The 24,525-nt window shown below is 41.4% G+C and overlaps 1 protein-coding gene across 1 annotated transcript in view; it reads left to right on the top strand.

Moving 5' to 3' along the window:
- Positions 1 to 21,012, top strand: part of slc12a3 (solute carrier family 12 member 3) — a 53,265-nt gene extending 32,253 nt beyond the window's left edge. Inside the window, exons 14-26 of the mRNA XM_088995702.1 lie at positions 149 to 304; positions 385 to 484; positions 3,564 to 3,675; positions 6,108 to 6,233; positions 7,503 to 7,609; positions 7,709 to 7,791; positions 7,931 to 8,002; positions 10,390 to 10,494; positions 10,572 to 10,683; positions 12,100 to 12,186; positions 17,451 to 17,589; positions 20,619 to 20,686; positions 20,762 to 21,012. Of these exons, the coding sequence (XP_088851828.1) occupies positions 149 to 304; positions 385 to 484; positions 3,564 to 3,675; positions 6,108 to 6,233; positions 7,503 to 7,609; positions 7,709 to 7,791; positions 7,931 to 8,002; positions 10,390 to 10,494; positions 10,572 to 10,683; positions 12,100 to 12,186; positions 17,451 to 17,589; positions 20,619 to 20,686; positions 20,762 to 20,903 (1,409 nt within the window). The 3' untranslated portion in view covers positions 20,904 to 21,012. The remainder of the gene's footprint in view (positions 1 to 148; positions 305 to 384; positions 485 to 3,563; positions 3,676 to 6,107; positions 6,234 to 7,502; positions 7,610 to 7,708; positions 7,792 to 7,930; positions 8,003 to 10,389; positions 10,495 to 10,571; positions 10,684 to 12,099; positions 12,187 to 17,450; positions 17,590 to 20,618; positions 20,687 to 20,761) is intronic.
- The last annotated feature ends 3,513 nt before the right edge of the window (positions 21,013 to 24,525 follow it).

Genomic DNA, 24,525 nt, shown 5'->3' with positions numbered 1-24,525 from the left:
TGATTAGTATGCAAGAAATGTTTTTGCAAATATTGTTTTACAGCAGTGTTGAGTCGCACTTGATGAACTTAATTTCGGGTACAATAGTAAACTAAACGCATGTGTTGAACATGATCTATCCTGAGATTGTGCCTTCATTTTTTTCCAGGTTGGCGCCCATCCTTCAGATTCTACAATAAATGGCTTTCGTTGCTCTGTTCTGTGTGTTGTCTGGTGATCATGTTCTTGTTGACTTGGTGGGCCGCTCTCATTGCTTTTGGTGTCGTCTTATTCCTTTTAGGATACACACTGTACAAGAGGCCCGGTAGGTACACCGCACAATTACAGTTCGAGGCACACCGCAGTAATTGTGGTTCAACTCATTTTGCCTATATTTGTGCCTAGCTGTAAACTGGGGCTCATCCATACAGGCCAGCTCCTACAACATTGCACTCAATCAATGTATAACCCTTAACCAGGTGGAAGACCACGTGAAAAACTACAGGTCAGTGACCTCATGTTGTCCCAACTGTTGCCCGAATCGTTAATTGCATTGAAAAGCTCAGTCAGTGAGAAATTCTTGAAACACTTGAATTAGAATTAATAATGTGAAATTACAAACAATTGTTGTAGAACAACTTTATCCATTGGCTCAAATGCAACGTTGCCAAAGTCAGGATACATTAAAAATTCGGTGTATTTCAAAGAATTGTGTTAACTAGACCTCAATAGCTACAGTATATCGCCTTCATAGGAGGATGTGCAGCGCAGACGGTCAACCTAATTACAGTAAAATCTCGTTATATCGATATTCTCGGGAGTCGGAAAAAATATCGATATAGCCGGACTATCGATATATCCGATCCTGCGCCGAACTGCATCAAAAAGGGGCAATACATGGGGGATCTTTGATATGGCATGTCATTTTCTCCTTGAGTTCATTGATTGTGTATCTAGCATGCTTTTGAAAAATAAACGTATGCATGAAATAAAAACGTCTTTACACTTTTTTAATGACTATTTTGCACTCGACATTGTTCTATACACACACGAGAGAAAGCACGAACGCCAGCATGTACATACATATATGAAAAACAGTTATTATTGCAAGCGATAAAAAGGTATCTGACTACAACACAAGTACATGGATGGAAAACAAAAACTGCAACGTTTACATTACTTATTTTACTTACGTCGAACCCTTTCGCAATGGAGGATTTGCTCCTTGTTGGATTCTCCTCCACAGTCACTATTGCCTTGCACTTCGTTCCGATGTCACAATTCTTACGTTTCCCCATGGTTCAAATTGGTGTTGAACAACTGTATATAAGACGACTATGTTTCAGATGCTATTGCAGCAGTAATGAAAGATGTGAACTCTGCTACACCGTTTTTATAGTGCTCGAGGATTACAGTGACAAGACACGAAAGTTGGTCACGTGACCAACGGTGTTAGCCAAAAATCAAATAATACGCCGTCTACAGATTCCGCTAATGGTGGTATTGAAATCCTTAAGCAAATATTGATTCAGCTTGAAGCTGCTTTTGTATGGATATAAGCAGAACAAATTGGCTGGCGGGAGATGAAAAGGGCATCGTAGTAACCGGATTATCGTAATATAATCGTACTAACCGGAACTAATGATATGATAAAAGACTAGAAATTTGCCGGGAAATGAAAATAGTATCATAATAAGCAGTACTATCGATATAACCGATATCGATATAACGAGATATTACTGTAGCGTGAATCTGTTTTAAACAATATATCCCCACACATTCTTGTTGTTTCACATCCATTCAGAATGCATTCACAGAAATATTACAAGCAATCTTGAGGCGATTGTACTTTATTTTATTTATATATGAATACATATGTGGCAGCCCGGTGGTCGAGTGGTTAGCACGCCGGCTTCACAGTGCAGAGGTCGCCGGTTCGCGTCCCGCTCCGGCCTCCCTGTGTGGAGTTTACATGTTCTCCCCGGGCCCGCATGGGTTTTCTCCGGGTCCTCCGGTTTCCTCCCACATTCCAAAATCAGGCGTAATGACAAAAACAAACAAAACAAAATGGCAGGCATATTGAACACTCAAAATTGGCCTTAGGTGTGAGTGGGAGAGTAACTGTTGTGTGTGTCCACGCTGCTATATGGCGCAGAAGCCTGGACCGTCTATCGACGCCATGTGAGACGCCTTGATGCATTCCACATCAGGTGCCTCCAACGAATCCTTGGCATCACCTGGCAGGATCGTGTTCCACACACCGACATCCTTCAACGCACTGCCTCCACCAGTATCGAGGCCATACTGGCAAAGAGGCAACTTCGGTGGGTTGGACATGTCATCCGGATGCCTAGCTGCCGCTTGCCTCGACAGGTGCTTTATGGACAACTCTTGTCAGCGAAGAGGAACCCTGGTGGTCCTAAGCTGCGATACAAAGACCAGCTTAAACAGACTCTAAAGAACTGCAACATCAAGCCCAGCGATCTGGAGTCTGCTGCAGCGAACAGGCCACTGTGGCGCTCCTTATGCCACGAAGGGGTGACACAACTTGAAGACAAGCGCACCCAGAGGAGGATCGTGCGGCACGAGCAAAGACACCTTTGTGCTGCTTCAGTACCGCCTCGCCAGCCCGGTCCTGGCCTCACATGTCCTGAATGTGGCAGGATTTGTGGCTCCAGAATCGGGCTTCATAGTCACCTACAGTGGCATCGCCGCCAGCGCCAATAACCACTGTCCAATACCCCACAAAGCAATGGAAGCGACGTCATCCTCGACTTCGATGGACTGCCAAGAGAGAGAGAGAACTGTTGTTTGTGCACGGCGATTGGCTGCTAACCAATTCAGGGTGTCCCCTGCCTCGTGCCTGAAGACAGCTGGCACATTGATGAAAAGGTTTCTTCAGCCGTCATCTGTACTTCTTTGACGGTGTCGGATGTTTCACCTCTTATCCAAGAAGCTTCGTCAGCAAACTAAAGTGTTACTGGTAGTTTTGCCTCTATATATATACCGACTGTCCAGACGTGGCTGATAGTGAGGTTCAATTTGGATCGTTCGTACAATAGACTGCTTCGGCAACATAGGCTTAGTTATGCTGATGAGGTGATACCAGGGCAAATTGGGCCAATCAGGCCAGTCGTCAGTGAGGACAATAGAAGCAATCAGTGGAGCCGCAGGGATTAGTCCTCTGCTCCCCCCAACCTGAGAGCAGGGACCAATCATAGCATAGCAGAGTCCGGCACCGCCACGTCTGGATAGTAGGGATATATATAGGGCCGAAACTACCAGTAAGACTTTAGTTTGTTGACGAAGCTTCTTGGATAAGAGGCGAAACATCCGACACCTTCAAAGAAGTACAGATGATGGCTGAATAAACCTTTTCATTGATGGACCATTCCTGTATGACTGAGAGCTTACACAGACGGACAGCTGGGATAGGCTCCAGCAACCCCCGCGACCCTATTGAGGAATAAGCATACGGAAAATGGATGGATGGATGGATGGATGGATGGATGGATGGATGGATGGATATGGTACATATGACTTGATCATCTGATGACCCTGAAATTGATTTATCTCAATTGCAGACCACAGTGTTTGGTGCTGACAGGTCCTCCCAGCAGCCGACCAGCTCTCGTGGATCTTGTCAGCTGCTTCACAAAGAATCTAAGTCTCATGATGTGTGGCCATGTGGTGAATGTGAGTGTAGCATATTGCAAAACCAGTGTTTGTTGCATTTGAATATAGAAAATGTAGTGCACAGTAAAAATATGTATATCACACAATGCTATCTCATAAAACAGGATATATTGGTTACTTATGTTCTGACATGAGCCCTCGTTAGACTGAGATCTCAAATAGCTAGTTTGTAACTGCAAGAGTCAATGCTTTACAGGGAGTTGGAATGAATCTAATGTGTACATCTATTTTCAGGTTGAATGACTCTAGAAATAAAATTATGTCATTGTTAAGTAAAAGGTACAGAGCAACATGAGGCGGCCCGGTGAGCTAGTGGTTAGCGTGTGAACCTTACGGTGCAGAAGTACTGGTTAAATTCCTGCTCTTGCTTCCTTGTGTGGATCGAGGATAAGCTTTCTTCAGCCGTCATCTTTGAAGGTGGCTGACGTTTTGCTCCTCATCCAAAGAGCTTCATCAGGAAACTAAAGAGGTGCTGGTAACTTTGGCCCTATACGTATAATGGATGGAGGTGAATGTGCCAGACCTCTGATTACCTCTAATGATCTTTCCCTGGCTCTGCTTAACTCATTAGCTCTGGGATCAACACATTAGCACGACGAAGCCGACGTGGTAACGACCTAAGACGTCTGTTGTAACCACGGTCTAAATTAAACCTGAAACCACCAAAGCAATTTAATGAAGATTGTTGCTGTTTTACAAAAATTGCTTCTTTTACACCTCTTTCAAATCATCTATTTTCTTTCGCTAAGATTTTAACCTCACTGCCGTCAAATGAGTGGTTGCTAGCTTTTAGGTGCAGATGTACTGCAGATTGACGCCCACTTGGTCGTCAATGGTCTCTGCATGGTCTCTGCAATGTTGATATAGTATTTTTTTATTTTTAGCTTCTGTTTAGTTTCCCCAATGTATTGCTCTTTACAATCTTCATTTTTACAATATATAGAATAAACTATACTACTTTGTTTTTCATTGGGAGTCTATCTTTTGGATACAGTAATTTTTGTCTTAAGATATTGATAGGTTTGAAAGGAATTTTGTATTGCCATACGATCCTTTGGGGTTTTTCAGAAACCCCTGCAATGTAAGGTACTGTTACTCGTCTCTTTTTTGTTTCTGCAGGATTTTTGGTTTCTTTCCCTATTCTTTTCTTTTGACATTTGTAAGCACAGTTTGTGAGTGCTCTCCTGACAAATTTTGACTCCTTTTCTTTACATTCAATGCTTGTGTTAGCAACACTGCTCCCCCAACCTTAGAGCCAGGATCTAAGCACAGGTCTGGTACCGCCACCTCTGTCCATTAGGGATGTACAGTATAGGGATACAGTATAAATTGGGCCAGAGTTACCAGCACAACTTTAGTTCACTGACAAAGCTTTTCAGATGAGGAGCGAAACTTCAAAGAGGTACAGATGATGGCTGAAGAAACTTTTTCCTTGATGGATCGCTCCTGTATGACAGAGAGCCTACACAGACGTATTCCTTGTGTGTGGAGTTTGAATGTTCTCCCTGGGCCTGACTGGGTTTTCTCCAGGTCTTCTCCTCTGTTTTCTTCCCACATTCCAAAAACATACATGACAGGCTGAACACTCAAAATTGCTGAGGTGTCAGTTGTTCGTTTCTGTAATTGACTGGCAACCGGTTGAGTGTGTCCCCTACCTACTGCTAGAAGACAGCTGGGAAAGACTACAGCACCCTTCTGTGAAACCTTGTATGGATAAATAATTGGAAAATGCATGGGTGAGTGCATGGATGGGGTTTTACATGTCATCAGTCCCAGATTTCTAAATACTGGCACACTTTTATGCTTTTTAGTTGAAGTAAAAGTGTTTTGGGAATACAAAGCGGTTCGGAAAATGAATGAATGAATAAGTGATTATGACATATTGATAGAGATTAGAGAATAAGAAGTTATCATATTGAAAAGTTTCATGCTGTTGTATGCTTAGTCAACACTTGTGACTCAATACACAAGTGTAGCACGGCAACCTGGGGTCAATCACGTCAACGGACACAGCAATTTAAACGGTCAGCTTCACAGGAGTCATTTACGACTTGGGAAAGTCCATATCACAGGGGTAATTTAGGATTTCAAACTTTCACAGGAAGAGGTCATTAGCCAGGATACAAACTTCTCAGTTCGTGGGAAACACAATGTTTTATTGCTTACATCTGTTGGTTGACGATCACTCTAGGGCAGTGTTATTATACCTCGTTTGACAGAGCCTCTGGCATGGAGGTTAAAATTTCCTTGACTCACCATTGCAATTAGTTACAGTATGACAGCCACTCACAGAACACAAAAGTCAGGTGGGCAGGCTCCAGCTCAGCCATGACCACGATTTGAATAAATGGTCTGATAGATGGATGAATGCATGGAATTGTTTCAGATGATGTTGGATATTGTTTGTTCCAAATTACCCCATACTTTTCCAGACTGATCTCTCTGCACGAGTGCAAAGTGAAAGTCACATTTCCTGGTTGAAGCAAAGAAAGGTGAAGTCATTCTACAAACATGTGGTGGCTGCAGACCTCCGCTCAGGGGTGAACATGCTGCTGCAGGTCTGATCTAGGTCTTCATTGAGCTCTCTGTCTCTCGCCTTTGTATTTGATCATGCGCAGAATGTTTATTGAGAACTAATGGAAAGCTGTGCATCATTTTAATGAATGAATTGCATGTCTTTTTTTACCATGCCGGTGATTTGATTGGAAAATGTCAATCTTACAAGCTATTTCAGAGTACATAATTGCAGTCATAGTGTTCAGATAATCAGCATCTCGCTTATGCATGTTCCTTTAAAGGACAACCGACACAATTTTTTAGTTTCCTATCTGACATCAGAAACACGTTTTATAGCATCTGAAATATCCAAATCACGCAGGCCGATATTTTTAGTCAAATGCAAAACACCAATAAAAATGACTTAAAGTGTCCCAAAACTAGTTCAAATTAACCTCGGAAATGGCGAGTTTCACAAGGTCCCACCTCTGTGTTCGTGACGTCACACCAGGACTTCTTGCCTTGCTCTAGAATCAAAACAATGGCTTCAAATTCGGAGAAGATGCTTTCTTGTTACTCATCCAGTTATGAATATGATTTAAATAGTTCTGAAGAGGAAAGCATACATGTTTGCAATCGATTAAAGAAGTCCTTCCGTGTCATTTTGAGGCGTCTAGACTCCAATGTCGCTCCCAGAAAATGCACAAGACGGCGCCCAAGCTCCGTTGGAAATGGGCTGATTTGTCTGCTGGGAATTTGTGTCAACTAGTACCAAATAGTAGTCTTGGTGCAACACACAACGATTCACAATCGCGTTATTTATGTGTTTTCCTTCTAGTTTCGCCATCAACACGTATCAACACGATTTTTTTCAGACAAAACAAAGTACCCAAAATGCATTGTGTGTCGCTTTCTCGGTTAGGGGTGTTCCTGATCCTGTTCCGTCACCAACTCGAAAACCAGACTTCATGAATATTCAGTGTGAGTCTTAAAATGTAAAATAAAGCTATATGTGGTGGAATCTTTGTAAAATACGCTCAGTAGAAGTCATTTGAAATAATTCTACAATTTATGGACACAACTTGTCCGAAGGCGTCGGTTGTCCTTTAAATACATATGTCAGCATGAATTGAAAAATGTCTGAATTCTGAATTTTCTGAAGGAAATACTTAACATTGATGGATGCACATACAACATTACAGTGGGCCACAATCAAACTAGATTTATGTCTGTTTCCTTTGTCTTACTCTCTGAATGCGTACTGTCAAGGTTAAAGATGCAAGATCAAGTCTTTCCGCCTTCTACTTTCAATGTTGTCTTGTGACCACCAGGGGTCAGGTTTGGGTAGGATGCGACCCAATGTTCTTCTGATGGGTTTCAAGACTGATTGGCACAGTGCCTCACCACTGGCCGTACACGATTACATCGGAATATTGCAGTGAGTGTATGCATAGACATGACCCATAGATATGATTAAGCAACAAGACTGCAAAATGTGATGTGAAATTGCTGCCTGTACATTTGTCCATTTATGCAGGGATGCATTTGACCTTCAGTATGGTGTGTGCGTGTTGAGAACAAGAGAGGGACTGGATGTCTTGAATTCCTGTCAGTCATACGGTGAGGATCTTAATTCAAACACATTATTTTTTTATTAATAATAAAACAGAAGCAGTACCAGTCGATGTGAGAAGGGCTCAATAAGTTACCAAAATATTTGGATTTTCTGCTTTGTAATTGATGTTATTGTTTTAAACAGCTAATGCAGGCTTTGATGGAGAACTCCCAAACATGACCACCATGTACACTTCTGGATTTCACATCATTTCATGTATGTACCTGTTGCATTCTTTACAGCAGGGGTGTCAGCCTTTTTTTTTTTTTTTTGCCGCGCCACATTGTAGTTCTGGTTTCCTCTCAACGACCGTTATGAATTTGGGGAAGCAATTAGAAATGAGGTCCCCAAGCCCCGGGCATTTGGTACCAGGCCGTGCATATGTCACGTTTTGCAAGGTGGTGATGGCGGTTGCGGATCCCAAAAAGCAGGCAGGAGGGAGCAGGAGGTTGTGTTTGACAAATCGTATTAAAATAAAGTGAACAGAAACAAAATTAAAACGTTAAAATCATCTGAACAGAAAAATACAAAGTATCAACTAAAGACCAAGAGTAAAAGTTTGCCAAGTGCCAAGGTTAAACAAACACATGCGCAGCATACAATTGCATACAAAGCATACATCATGCATACAATGCGTTCAACAATGACCCGACAGCAAATGGTCGGGCCGGGAGTCCTTTTGAGTGTCACTGATTGGGAACGACCAGCACCTGCGAGGCAGCAGGCAGGGCTGACAGCGCTACTCCTTGGTCGCCAATCCGAACGTGGCAGTCCGCCACTGATCGGGACGACCAGCACCTGTGCAGGCGCGGCCGACAGTGCCACCCGTTGTTCGCCAACCAGATCATGACAGCAGAAAGACTAAATAATTTACATAAAATGCAAAATGAAAATTAACCAGATTACATCCGTATATGACTTACTCTTGACACATCTCAAAACATTGTCTAGGTCATACATGATACATACCGCAAAAATTAGCCCACCATAAACTAGCAAAATGAGTAAAAAAACAAACGTCTTATTTTGTTGTATTTATCCGCCGGTCCGTAAAAATATTGTCTGACCGGTCCGTGGCGCAAAAAAGGTTGGGGACCACTGCATTAGAATGTTTAATCCCCTCCACATATTACATATAGAGCGCACAAATTAATGAATAACGACTTTTCAAATCTGAAGTCAAGAATAATGACTGTTATTGTGGTTTACATCCAAAAATATGATAATTTGGTAAGGACTTTAGCAATCATCATGGAATTTCACAAGTTTGATTTGCTTTCGCGGGCCGAAGAAAATGATGTGGTGGGCCAGATTTGGCCCCCCGGGCCTTTACTTTAACACCAGTGCTTTACAGTTCACACGTAGGTCATGAAGTTAGTGGCCATCCCTTCAATCACACTGCTCCTGTAAATATTGTGTGTGTTCCTGTATGATGCAGCCATCCATCCATCTTTTCAGAAAAATACAAATTCATACGGTGGTGTATGAAACGATTCAAGAGCGGTCTGTTTCAAATTTTTTGATTCAATACATTATGGTTCCAATTTGAGATGGTATGTAGCAATATTTTTTGAGGTTTTCTATTTATAAGCATTTAATAAAAATGTCAGCACTGTAGAGTGGAACGTTCTACTCGGTACATTGACATATTCTCAGAAATGAAAAAAGACTTTCTGTTTTTTTTAGTTACACCCCTGAATATTTCAACTGCTTTGAAGGTGAATGCAACTCAAAAAAGTTCTTTAAAATAATCTATTCTATGATGCATGTTTTTGCAACCAGGTAGTCAAGTTGTGAGCATGGCGACTTCACAATGCAGAGGTTGTGACTTCAAATTGCACTCCCACTTCCCTGTGTGGAGTTTGTATGTTCTCCATGGGCCTGCGTAGGTTTTGTCAGGGTCCTTCAGTTTCCTCCCACATTCCAAAAATATACATGGCAGGCTGATTGAACACTGTAAATTGTCTCCAGGCGTGAGTGTGAGAGCAAACAGTTGTTTGTCTCTGTGTGCCCTGCGATTGCCTGGTAACCAATTCCGGGTGTCTCCCGCTCAATGCCCGATGATGGCTGGGTTAGGCTCCAGCACCCCCTGCGACTCTCGTGAGGATAAAGTGGTCAGGAAGATGAATGAATGAATGAATGAATGAATGAATGAATGAAGGAAGGAAGGATGGATGGATGGATGGATGGATGGATGGATGGATGGATGGATGGATGCCTGTTTCCTGATTTTGGTGCTGGTCAAGCTGAGTCATCATTGGTCGCTACCTGAACTCTGATGAACTATGAAGTTATTTTCGTTCAACAGCAAGTGGCAAAATTGCCGCCACCTGACATGGGTGGAAACATGTGGATTATGCTCCTTAGTTCTTATTCCACAAACAGCCTTTCATTCATCAGTATACTGGGTTCCAGGTAATTCCACAAATAACATATTAAGAACGTTTTTGACGACTTCCTCTTTGTCAATCTTTTTCTTCGTGACTGAGCCCTCATGTTAGGTCATATTTTATTGTTCTGATTTAACTAATCCGGTGGCTGGTGAGCGTCGAACTGCACGCATGCATAGGTATGATTTGAAAAGACACCCATTTTATTTGCAGCAGCTGTGCCCGTTGACCTAGAGGCTCAACTGAGTCGGCCTCCGCTATTTCAGAAAAAACAAGGAAAGAAGACAATTGACGTTTACTGGCTGTCTGATGATGGAGGTATGAAATTTGCCAGCTTATATACTTCAGATATGTTAAACATCATGTTTCATTGATGTTGAAATGTGCCTGACCAGGTCTTACTCTGCTGCTGCCTTACCTGCTAACTCGGAGGAAGCGCTGGGCCAAATGTAAAATTCGTGTGTTTGTGGGAGGAGACAATTCCAAAAATGACGACAAGAGACAAGAGTAAGAACTTGGATTGCGTAATTATCATTTGAAGTATTGATTGTTGAGAAAAATGTATTTAGATTTTTTTTAATACTTGCAGTTCCAGAGAAGTATGCTAGAGCGGTGTAGGACATGTATAATAACTGTCAGACAGTGGTGATGTGTGCTGTAGGTGTGACAGAGGAATTCAGATGTGGAGGTGGAACTCCATCAGGGGTCAGCTCTGAGCCCCTTTATATTTGCAGTGGTGACAGACGAGGTTTGACAGGAATCTCCATGGACCATGATGTTTGCAGATTACATTGTCATTTGAAGTGAGAGCAGGTGGAGGGAAAACTAGACATGTGGAGGATTACCCTGTAAAAGAGAGGAAGATCAGTCGCAGTAAGATGGAGTACATGTGTGAATGAGAGTGGCCCAGGTACAACAGTGAGGTTGTACTTGGATCTGCCACCAAAATAAGCTAGGAACTTGGCAGATTCAGAAAGTTTCGCCCCCTTGTTCGTGACGTCACTATTGGTGCCTTGCTCCAGAATCGACACAATGGCTTCAGAGAGTTCAGATTCGGAGAAGATGCTTTCTTGTTACTCATCCAGTCATGAATATGATTCAAATAGTTCTGAAGATGAAAGCACAAATGTTTGCAATCAATTAAAGAAGTCCTTCCGTATCAATTCGAGCCATCTGGACTACAATATAGCCCCCAGAAAATGCACAAGATGGCGCACAAGCTCCGTTGGAAATGGGACGATTTGTCCGCTGGGAATTTGTGTACATTTACATGTACATGTACGAGTTACGGCAATTGGCTGCAACACACAACGATTCACCATCGTGTTATGTAGTTTTCCTTCTAATTTCGCGATCAACACAGTGTTTTCAGACAAAAAAAGTACCCAAAATGCATTGTGTGTCACTTTCTTGGTCACGGGTGTTCTCGCCGTGACGTCACTTTGGGGATTGTCATCAACTCGAAAACAAGACTTCTTGAATATTCAGCGCGAGTCTTAAAACATAAAATCTAGCTATATGCGGAGGAGTCTTTGTAAAATGCGCTCAATAGAAGTCATTTTACAAATTATGGACAAAACTTGTCCAGAGGTGTCGGGTGTCCTTTAAGTACTTGAGGTCATCTGTCCAGCGATTAAAGTGGTTTGCTGATAATTCTATCCAGTATAAGATTCAGAGGTTTGATTTGCATGTTTGTACCCTTCCTGACACAATCCTCTGTATTTATCCGAGTTTGGGACCGGCACGATGTGACACTGGCTTGTGTCCCCTTGTGGTTTCATTAGATATGCAAAAACCACTGCTGTACTGCAATTGGCTGGTGACCATTTAAGAGGATACCCTGCATCTCTAGTGAGGAATGTAGACAGTGATGAAACTTGGAATGAGTTTATGGTGTACAGTCGCTTTACTATCTCTCTGCAGGGTCATGACACTAATCAAGAAATTCCGTCTTGGATTTCATGATGTGGAAGTGCTTCCTGACCTCTTTCACAAACCACAGCCTGGAAGGTAAGCATGTTGGAATGTTTCCATAATTACGCTGAATAATGGTGAATAGCACCTTTGTTTTGAAGAGGAAGGCAATGTTCAACATTAGATCAGGAGAGAAAATACCTCCCGTAGTGTGATGTCTCTGAGTGGCGCAAGGGTGGAACATTTGAGGCGCTGATGCGTCCAAATGCCTACCAGCCTGTGGGAAAGGAGATAGGGACTTGGTGTGGGACTTGTGAGCAGTGGGGAGTGGTTTCTGATGGGGGCCAATTGCCCAGGAAGAGGAGGAGAAAAAAAAAACTGTTAGAAATCTTCTGCATGTGGAAGCGATGGTTACAGAAGTTGTCTCAATGTCAATTCGCTTTGGAAAGTGACTTTCATATGTCATGATTTGGTGAGCAAATGAGCTTGAAAAAATGTGTTTTCTAACTACCAGCTGAAGTAACAGCTGAATTAACGAATAAAGGTACATCCAATCCAATCTTCTTACAAAGGTGGTTTCCACTCGTTCTGAAATCAAATGATAATTCAAAGGAAATCAAAGGATAATTTGCAGTTTTTGTATTTTAGCAAGAAACATGCCAGATTACATATCGTTCAGTATGTCATAGTACATGCATGGGTTAGGAGGCATCAAGTCAACTCAAAATCGATGATGACATGATGCTTGCCTGCTTACACCTGTTGGCTAAAAATCAAGCGAAATAATGTGTAGTCTAACGATGAAAAGGTTTCTTCAGCCGTCATCTGTACTTCTTTGAACGTGAAGGACATTTTGCTTCTCATCTAAGAGGCTTTGTCAGCGGACTAATAGGTCTGCTGGTAGCTCTGGCCCTATATATATATATATATATATATATATATATATATATCCCTAATGCCCAGAGGTGGTGGTGCCAGACCTCTGCTTTGATAGGTCCCTGCTCTAAGGTAGAAAGAAGAACAAAGAAGTTCAGCCGTCATCTGCTGAAGAAACCTTTTCATCGATGGACCACTCCTATACGACTGAAAGCTTACACAGACGTATTGCTGCCAACTTTGGGAGAAACGTATTGCTGCCAACTTTGGGAGAGACATCATTCTGCTGAAACATGGACACATTGGCGAAAAAAAATGCAACAAAATTCTTCAAAGAAAATACAAAATCTGCCAATTAGGAGACTTAACATAGAGATTTAAAAAACAGTCAGGAATAGAAACTTATTATCAGCGATTTCAAACCAAACTTACCCCAAAAATCTATCAGGAAGTGTGTGAACTCACTAAATCAGGACAGACGAGGCATCATAGAAAAACCAAATAGAGACATTGGGTACATTTCAAATATTACTTTTGGAAAAATAATCACAGCAACTGGTAAACACAAGAAAAATTAGAAATGATCACATTCCAAGGGAGAATTGGATCAAAAGAAAAATGTCAGACAGATACCTCTCAGAGACAGAAAATGCTGTACTAACCAAAGGCTTAAATTTCTCAGTGACTCCTAAAATGATACCTACAATGATCTTTACTGGCTGGTGAAACAGAGAGACAAAGATGGTAAGGACCTGCAGCAGGTTAGGGTGATTGAGGATAGAGATGGCAATGTAATAACAGGTGCCCAGTAGTGTGATGGCAAGATGGAAAGAGTACTTTGAAGAATTGATGAATGAGGAAAATGAGGAGGAACAAAGAGTAGAAGATGTGACAAGGATGAAGTGAGGAGTGCGCTGAAGAGGATGGAGGGTGGAAAGGCACTCACACCTGATGGTTTCCCAATCGAGGTATGGAAGTGTCTCAGAGAAGTGGCATTGGTGTTCCTGACTGGGTTGTTCAACAAGATCTTCAATGGTTCAATGGCCTGAAGAATGGAGACAAAGTGTACTGGTGCCGATTTTTTAGAACAAGGGAGATGTGCAGAGTTGTAGTAACTACAGAGGAATAAAGTTGATGAGCCATACAATGAAACTATGGGTAAGCGTAGTTGAAGCTACACTAAAAGGAGAAGTGAACATTTGTGAGCAGCAGTATGGCTTCATGCCAAAAAAGAGTACGACAGATGCAGTGTTTGCTTTAAGAATGCTGATCGAGAAGTACAGAGAAGGCCAGAAGAAATTGCATTGTGTCTTTGTAGATCTGGAGAAAGCGTACGACAGGGTACCCAGAGAAGAGCTGTGGTATTGCATGAGGAAGTCTGGAATGACAGAAAAGTATGTCAGATTGGTACAAGACATGTATCATGACTGTAAGACAGTTGTGAGGTATGCTGTTGGTGTGACAGAAGAATTCAAGGTGGAGTTGGGTCAGGGGTCAGCTCTGAGCCCCTTCTTGTTCACTATGGTGATGGACGGGCTAACAGAAAATGTTAGACAAGAATTTCCTTGGACCATGATGTTTGCAGATGACATTGTGATCTGTAGCGAGAGCAGGGAACAGGTGGGGGAGAAACTAGAGAGGTGGGGGTATGCCCTGGAAAGGAGAGTAATGACAATCAGTTGCAGCAAGACGGGATATATGTGTGTGAATGAGAGGGATCCAAGTGCAAGAGTGATCCTACAGGGAGAAGAGATAAAGAACGTGGATGATTTTAAGTACTTGGGGACGACTGTCCAGAGCAATGGACAGTGTGGAAAAGAGGCGGAGAAACATGTTGAGGCAGGCTAGAACGGCTGGGAAAAAATGTCAGCTGTGATGTATGATAGAAGGGTTTAAGCTCGGATGAAAGAAAATATTTATAAAACGGTGGTGAGACCAGCCATGATGTTTGGACTGGAGAATGTGCCACTGAAGAAAAGACAGGAAGCAGACCTGGAGGTAGCAGAGATGGAGATGTTGAGGTTTTCTGGGAGTGACCATGTTGGATCGGATCAGGAATGGATATGATCAGGAATGAGTATATCAGAGGGACAACTCATATGAGAGGCTTCGGAGAGAAAGTCAAAGAGGCCAGACTGAGATGGTTTGGACATGTTCAGAGGAGACAGAGTGACTATATCGGGAGAAGGATGCTGAGCCTTGAAGTGCCAGGCTGGAGACCGAGAAGAAGACCATAGAGGAGGTTTATGGATGTTATCAAAGAGGACGTGAAGGTAGCTGGTGTGAGAGAAGAGGATGCACAAAACACTGATTCACTGTGGTGACGCCTGAAGGGAAAAATCAAAAGGAAAAGAAGACATTTCAGCTCAATTTGTCAGGCATATTCTTAGCATCTAAGATCTTGTTGACCAACCCAGTCAGAAACACCACTGCCACCTATACAAGACACTTCCATACCTCTATTGTTAAATCATCAGGACCGAGTGCCTTTCATCCTTTTCAGCGCCCTCATCACTTCATCTTTGCTAACCTTTGCTCTGTCATGGTCCACAATTGTCACATCTTCTACTCTTTTTTTTCTTCCCCATTTTCCTTATTATTCGTTCAAAGTTCATTTTACGGTAAGATCGGAGCATTTTCATCAAATGGCGAGTAGTTTTACTTTATTTGAATGTTGCTATGCCAATGACCATTTTGTGTTTGGGTGCATTTTATTGAGCAATATTCATCATTTTTAAGTTTATAGAGTTGCTTGTTCTGTAGCCACAAGGGGACACAGGCCAGTGTCTTATTGTGCCGGCCCCAAGCCCGTACAAATACAGAGGGTTGTGTCAGTAAGGGCATCAGACGTAAAAGCTTGGCCAAAACAAACATGCGAATCAAACCCCTGAAGATGGAGGACACTGATTCACTGTGGCGACCCCTGAAGGGAAAAGCCAAAAGGAAAAGAAGAAGAGGAGTTCTTCAAAGTACTCTTTCCATCTTCCCAACCCACTACTGGTACCCATGATTACATTGCCATCTCTATCCTTAATCACCCTATCGTGGTCCACGTCGTTACCATCTCTTCCTCTCTGTCTCACCAACCAGTATTGATCATTCTCTCCTTCCTTGAGGTCGATCGTAGGCCTCTTGTTTGAACTTCGCCATCTCTACTTCCACAATGCGCTGCATCTCCCTGTACTCCTGTCTACTCTCTTCGTCCTCTCTGTGTCCCACTTCTTCTGAGCTAACATCTTTCTTTGTGTACACTCCTGCCTTTCTCATTCCACCACCAAGTCTTCTTATCTACTTTTCGTCCAGATGATACACCACATACTTTCTGACTTTCTTGATGATCACATTCGCTAGTTTTCCAGCCTTATGGAAGGACCTCTGTGCTTTGTCTAGACTCCTTCCCAAGTCATGCAACACTCTTGTTTTTTCATGTTTCACCATATAGTCCTCTGCTCTTCTTTTGCTTTCTTCATTTTCCTCACGGCCAATTTTGCTTCCTTGCAACACTCTCACCAACCACAACTTTGCAGTCACTGATTTTCTTCAGATGGCACAGCCGATCCAAAATGTAGTCTACCTGTGTACTCCTGCCTCCACTCTTATAGGTCATCCTATGTTCCTGTCTGTTCTGATAGAAACTATTGACAATAGCCATTTCCATTCTATTAGCAAAGTCCACCACCATCTGTTATTCTGCGTTCTTCATTGGGCATCCAAACCTGCCCATCATCTCCTCATCATCGATGTTTCCTGCGCCAACATGTCCATTGAACTCTGAGCCAATTACAACTCTCACTCTCGGGATATTCTGTATCACTTCATCAAAGTCTAACCAAAAATTCTCCATCTCCATCTCAAATCCTACCAACTTTGAACATTACACCTTCAGTTTCTAGCTTTAGACTCATGACTCTGACAGATTTTTTACTTCTAAGACATTCCTAACAAACTCATCCTTCAAGATAACTCCAACTCCATTTCTCTTTGTCTACACCACAATAGAACAACTTAACCCTAAGCTTCTAGCCATGCTCCCTTTCCACCTGGTCTCCTAGATATATTTACCTTCCTCCTCTTCATCATGTTTACCAACTCTCTACCTTTTTTGTCATTGTTCCAAGATTCAAATTCTTTTGCCAACAGTCGTCCATTCCCACCAGCACCCCGTAGGTCAACAGCGCCGATGGCATTCGTTGATAACCTGGGCCTCGACCGGTATGTAATTCAAGGGTTTGATACGCACGTTTGTTTTGGCCTAAATTTTACTTTGGAATGCAATGAAACAAATGCAAGATATTTATCCAGGCGTGGGATCAACGAAATAAGACAGTGGCTTTTGTGTCCTCCTGTGGCTACATTCTGCTGTTGATTGGCATTAAAAATTCATATCAATACTGAAATATGGTGGCAGCATCACGTGTGAAGACTTGTTTTTTAATCCACTCTTTGTCACGCCTGTGATTCCTTGATCTCACTTTTTACAACAGCATTCATCAGTTTGAGAATATGATAAGTTCCTTCAAGCTAGACACAAACCTCCAAACTGAATCTGATTCTGGAACATCAAGAGCACGGGAGGAACCTTGGTGGATCACTGACCAGGATCTGGAGAGGAATAAAGCCAAGGTCTGTCTGTCTGTCTGTCTGTCTCTGTCTGTCTGTCTCCGTCTGTCTGTCTGTCTCTGTCTCTGTCTTTGTCTCTGTCTGTCTGTCTCTGTCTCTCTCTCTCTCTCTCTCTCTCTCTCTCTCTCTCTCTCTCTCTCTCTCTCTCTCTCTCTCTCTCTCTCTCTCTCTTTTTTCAACTTCCCTTGACAATGGGAAGTGGTTAGCCATGTGCAGCGCCTGGGGGAACAGCCTCCCCACCTGACAATCGCATAGTAGTTGCAATATGAGCATTTGTTTTCGTCCATAGAAAGTGCCTAATAGGTGCCTGTGATGTCGAGCGGGTCACAACAGTGCACAGCAGTGAGTGGGTTCTTCTCCCGGAAAAGCTTCAATGACTAAAATAAGAGTACTACTTGCTGAGCTTGCAATGACTATAACTAACTGATTTCAGCTTCATACTTGACATTGCATTTTCCTCCTCGTAGCTGTATTGCTGTTCGAAATGCAGAATTTAACATTTTTTCCAACCCCTGTCGTCTACTTGTTCAGAGCTTATCAAAGCTTGATATTATTCACAATCATTCTTTGCTTTTACAATGCAAAATCATGAATCACGTATGTGCTTTTACAATACATTGCCTGGGACACTTGGTTGCTTCAATATGTGTTCTTCTTTCGTAGCCCTTTACTTAGAGTAAATAGGAGAGGTCCTGTCAGCTAATGGTAATGGCTTGCATTTATGGTGTTATAATAATTACCTCATCTATTGTTAACTCCATGAAAAATAATAGCTAAAATATATTTTCGGACATAATGTCACAGTTTGCGAGGTGGTGATGGCAGATGTGGATCCCAAAAAGCAGGCAGGAGGGAGCAGCAGGTTGTGTTTGAGAAATTGTATTAAAATAAAGTCAACAGGAACAAAATCAAAAACATCAAAGTCATTCAAACAGAAAAAATACACGGTATCAAATAAAGACCAAGAGTAAAAGTCTGCCAAGATTAAACAAACACATGCACAGCATACAATGCATACAAAGCATCCATCATACAACAATGACCCGACAACGAATGGTCGTGCCGGGGGTCCTTTTAAAGTACAACCGACGTCACTTTTTTGTTTCCTAACTGACATCAGAAAAACGTTTTATAGCATCTAAAATACCCAAAACATGCAGTATAATACAGTAAAGTCTCGTTATATCGATATCCAAGGGAGTCCGAAGAAATATCGATATAACCGGGACTATCGATATATCCGACCCTGTTTGCATGTAATTTTCTCCGCGTGTGCATAGAAATAGTATCGATATAACCGGGACTATCGATATATCCGATATCGATATAACGAGACTTTACTGTATTTTCATTCAAATGCAAAACACGAATAAAAGTGACTTAAAGTGTCTAAAAAGTGGTGTCACGGCAATACGTCTGATTCAAATAGTTCTGAAGAGGAAAGTATAACTATTTGCAATTGATTAAAGAAGGTTTTCTGAGTCGTTTTGATGGCTCAAGACTGATGCAGCAGTGCATCGTGTTCTAGTGTGTGTTCTACAGAATAATGATTCTGATTCTGATTCTGATGTGTAGTGTTACAGAAAATGCAAAAGATGGCGGCAGAGCTCCGTTGGAAATAGTTTTGTTTTGCAGTTTGGAATTTTTTTCAACAAATATCAAAGAGTTGTCTCGGTGTAACATACAACGATTCACCATTGCATTATTTATGTGTTCTAATTTCGCCATCAACACGGATCAACACGAAGTTTTCAGACCAAACAAAGTACCGCAAAATGCATCGAGGTGATGCAAGGTATGTCATTTCTCAGTCAGGGGCGTTCCTTCCGTGACGTGACGTGAGGACTCGTCACCAATTCAAAAACAAGACTTCCGGAATATTCAGTCTTAAGAAGAGTCTTAAAACGTAAAATATAGCTATATGCGGTGGAATCTTTGTAAAATACGCTCAGTAGAAATCATTTGAAGCCATTTTACAAATGATGGACACAACTTTTCCGGAGACCACGGTTGTCCTTTAAAACTACACAAAATATACCTTATTTCATGTTTAATAAATATGCTATGGTATTAAAATTAAAAAAATAAACTGTAAACTGTACTGTGTCATAAAGTCGTTTTCTTTGTGATGGTCGTTGATGGCTTGATGGAATGGAGTGGCCGGTTTCATCAGCATGAAACATTTCATGAAGAACGTAGCCTTCTTCTTCCACCATCTTGAGGAATGATCCCTTGTAGGTGCTTTCTCCGCCATAATTTTACCTTGTTCCTCATCAATTGTGTTCTGTTGAGCTGGGTTGATAGCTTTTTCACTGTTTTCTATCCATTTTCTCACCATTTCACTTGTGTTTTTTAGTTTTAAGCTCTGTTGTCTACCTTTCGTGTGTGTGTGTGTGTGTGTGTTTTCTCACTCTCTCTCTGTCGTCTGCATGTGTCTTTAATGTTTAACCCCCCCCCCCCCCCCCCCTGCTTCATTCTTGACCAATCACGTGGCTTTAACCGAAGATGCCATTTTGTTTTTTGGACAACAGCCTCACTCTCTGTCTGTCTGTAACCCCCACCCCCCACCAACTCCCTGACTGTGGGGTTCTTGACCAATCACGTGGCTTTAACTGAAGACTGGGGGCGGGGAATAGAGGACAAAACAGTCGGCCACCATTTTCTTGTGAGGAGAATGGGCTCGTTCGCGAACGACACATCACTCATGGTGGCAGCTCCGTGTATATCCCGAAAAATAGTTCGTATGCCAAGGTAAATTTTTCATAAATGTAACGTTCGTAAACCGAAACGTTCGTGAGCCAAGGGGTTCGTAAACTGAGGTATCACTGTATATTGAAAAAAAAATCTGGTTCTAGTAGTATTGAAACTGCTGAGGTTGGCCAGTTTCATGGTCTTCTGGCTGTGGTGATAGAAGTCATAATGGCCCCTGACATCATGACCAAGAAAAAAATACATTGATTGAACCACTGATATAATATTGCTATGGATAATGAAGTACATTCTAATCATGATTGCGTTTCTGTGGGCATCAGTCTTTCCGGCAGATTCGACTCAATGAAATTCTGCAGGATTACTCCCGCGAAGCCACTCTAATTGTCATGTGAGTATTGCTCAGTGTTTTTCGTTAAATTTAACGCACACTGGAAATGTCCTGAATCTGTCTGCATGCATTCAGCACCATGCCCGTAGGGAGAAGAGGAGTGTGCCCCAGTATCCTGTACCTGGCATGGCTGGAATTCTTGTCACGGGACTTGGGTTCCCCTGTGCTATTGGTCAGAGGAAACCAAGAAAACGTCCTAACCTTCTACTGTGAGTGAAATGTCCCCATCACACCCCTTTTGGTGCGTATGTAATCACCAGAAAGTGTATTATTTCTGGCAAATATACATTGTAATTAACAAGTTTATTCAATAATTGTATTCTGTCATCAAAAGAGAATAGTAATGTCACATTTAATGATGATGAATGACAAACTCATACAAATTGAAGTGAATCACAATTAATAATAACCATGATATGTATCATTTACTTATATGTTTAACCATTAATATATGAAGTCATGATTCGTGTCAATAATGTTGGATTCACAACTTTTTCATTTTTTGATTTTGACACCAATTAAGAGAACAAAAACCCGATGATTTAATTGAATTCAGATCGTGGAAACCAATGGCAAGGATTAATTTCAGTTAAATACAGTACGTAAAACAAATTTGACATTTAGTTTAATGACAAATCATTCAAATATTTTTTTAAGAAACATAATTAAGTAACACAGGTTTTGCTGGACAATTATTTAAAGGACAACCGACACCATTTTTTTTGTTTCCTAATTGACATCAGAAAAATGTTTTCTAGCATCTAAAATACCCAAAACACGCAGGCTGATATTTTTCGTCAAATGAAAAACACCAATAAAAATGACTTAAAGTGTACCAAAACTACTTCAAAATGACCTCAGGAAGTTTCAGTTTCAGAAAGTCCCGCCCCCTTATTCGTGATGTCACGCCAGGACATCTTGCCGTGCTCTAAAATCAAAACAATGGCTTCAGATTCGAGAAGATGCTTTATTGTTCCTCATCCAGTTGTGAATATGATTCAAATAGTTCTGGAGAGGAAACCATACATGTTTGCAATCGATTAAAGAAGTCCTCCCGTATCAATTCGAGCCGTCAATGACAGCAATGTATTGTCCCAGAAAATGCAGAAGATTGCGCCCAAGCTCCGTTGGAAATGGGCTGATTTGTCAGCTGGGAATTTGTGTCAACGAGTATCAAATAGTAGTCTTGGTGCAACACACAATGGTTCACCATCGCATTATTTATGTGTTTTCCTTGTAATTTTCGCCATCAACACAGATCAGCACCAAGTTTTCAGACCAAAGTACCCAAAATGCATTGTGTGCCGCTTTCTCGGTCAGGGGCGTTCCAGACGTGACGTCATGGTAGGTATCGTCACCAACTCAAAAACAAGACTTCTTGAATATTCAGGGTGAGTCTTAAAACGTAAAATATAGCTAGATGCCGTGGAATCTTTGTAAAATGCACTCGGTAGAATGATGAAAAGGTTTCTTCAGCCGTCATCTGTACTTTTTTGAAGGTGTCGGACGTTTCGCTTCTTATCCAAGATGCTTCTTCAGCGAACTAAAGTCTTGCTGGTAGTTTCTGTACGACTGAGAGCTTACACAAACGCTCAGTAGAAGTCATTTTACAAATTATGGACGCAACTTGTCCAGAGGTGTCGGTTGTCCTTTAAAGTGAATGAGTAAATGGCAAACGGGTACAAATGACATTTGATTTTACAAAAATACATTTTCTTCTTGTTATTTTGTCTTTGTAGCTATTTTTCTGTTGCACAATATTATGATCATGTTGATTTGACTATCACAAGGAAATTCTAAATCTGAAGAAACCTTGCCGTAATGTTTGTTTGACTGATGACTAACCAATGTTGATTTGACTGTCACAAAGAAATAAAAAAATATGAAGAAACCATGGCGTAATTTTTGTTTGACTGATGGCCAGTCATATCTGCAACAACGAATTGGGACCTTATTGAAAATTTCAGGTATGCAGAGTTGACAACCACATCAATGTTTGTGCGCAAGAGTCCTGCACATTTTCACTGTGAAACACCTCCGCCCCGCACTTCATGTTCGTGTGCAGTTCGCTTTTGGCCACGCCCAAAGCCTCAGAACTCACTTGGCTACGTCCGATGCCTCGCGAGACATGATTTCCATGTCATCACCAACTTGTAGATTCTCTGGTCATTTGAAATATCGTACTTATGTTGTCAATCTCTGATAAAAATGTTATCATGATTAATATATATGGGTACAATTGACCTCCTAAAAATATATTATTGTTAGAAGAAATTGATTTAAAAAAAAGTTGAGTACTGGTTAAACAAATATCCAACTGCCTATTTAATTCTGGGTGGTGATTTTAATGTAGTTATGAATAACAAGCAGACTCCAATCTATACCTCATCACCTTCATGGAGAAATACAACCTATATGATGTTTTCAGAGAAATGTTTCCCTCTCTAAAAACATATACTTGGCACTCCAAGGACCTTTCAAAACAGTCTAAACAGGATTACTGGTTGATATCTAAAACAATCTCTGCGGACCTCGTTGAAGTAGACTACCACCCAGCACCACTGTCTGATCATCAAATAATCACACTTAAGGTAACCTTGACACCAGTTATGAATATTCCTAAGGCTTTATGTTGGAAGCTGAACAAAAGTTTGTTCGCCCATGATGAGGTCAAGGAAAACATAAACAGGTTAATAAAGTCTCATTGGGACACATCCCTTCTTCAAAACTCTGTCAGCCCCGATTGGGAACTTCTAAAGTACGAAATCGGTAAATACGTGAGGAAATACATATAGCAGCAACTTAGCGAAACACAGAGGAGAGGAAGAGGACGACTTGTGTGCGCAAATAATTTCTCTTTCCAGTCAATTGGCAACCCTATCTGAGGATAATCACGGCAAGTTAGCAGATTACCAAAATAAACTTGATGGTATATATAGACGAAAAGCAGATGGTGCATTTATCAGATCCAGGAGGCGTTGGCTGGAAGAAGGGCAAAAATGCTCATTGTACTTCTTTAACTTGGAAAAATCTAAATCTCAAAAACAAACCATTGACACATTAAAAATTGATAAGAAAATGGTTTCAGACTACCACAAAATCTCCTCTTTCTGCTCAAAATTCTATGGTAACCTATACACTTCTAACCATATGCAAGCCGAGCCAGTGTCAATTTTAGAATCCATTACATCCAATAAAACAATTAACATTAATGAGAAAAAAAAACGATGTGATCAACCAATTAATCTAATTGAAGTGCAGGATGCAATTAAGCAGCTCAAGATGAATAAATCTCCTGGAAACGATGGGCTTACTTCAGAATTGTATAAAACCTTTTCTGACCCTTTGGCTCCTTTCCTGCTCAATGTTTTTTTTTTTCTGAAAGCATCTCAAAAGGCTCCCTCCCCTGTTCACTTTCTCAGGGTCTTACATCTCTCATCCCAAAACCAAAAAAAGACACGCCATCTCTTGAAAACTGGCACCCTATCTGCCTACTGAATACAGATTATAAAGTTTTAGCCTCCATCCTGGCAATCCGAATTAGAAAATCCTTACCGCATATAATTAGTGAAACACAGTCAGGCTTCTTGAGTAAGAGACACATTGCCAATAATGTTCGTCTTGTATTGGATATTCTTGATTATCAGGAACTTATTAACCACAATAGTTTTATTTTATTTCTCGATTTTTACAAAGCTTTTGACACTTTGGAACACCATTTTATTTTTCAATCACTTAATAAGTTTGGTTTTGGAAACTACTTTACTCAGGCTGTGAAGACACTGTACACCAGGGGTGGGCAAACTTTTTGACTCGCGGGCCGCATTGTGTTCTAAACA

The sequence above is a fragment of the Hippocampus bargibanti genome, linkage group LG05 (genome assembly GCF_051943395.1).
Source record: "Hippocampus bargibanti isolate YZ-2025 linkage group LG05, ASM5194339v1, whole genome shotgun sequence".
In the NCBI taxonomy this organism is placed as follows: Eukaryota; Metazoa; Chordata; class Actinopteri; order Syngnathiformes; family Syngnathidae; genus Hippocampus; species Hippocampus bargibanti.
The sequence above is the reverse complement of the archived record's forward strand: the minus strand, read 5'-3'. Positions and strand labels throughout refer to the sequence as shown.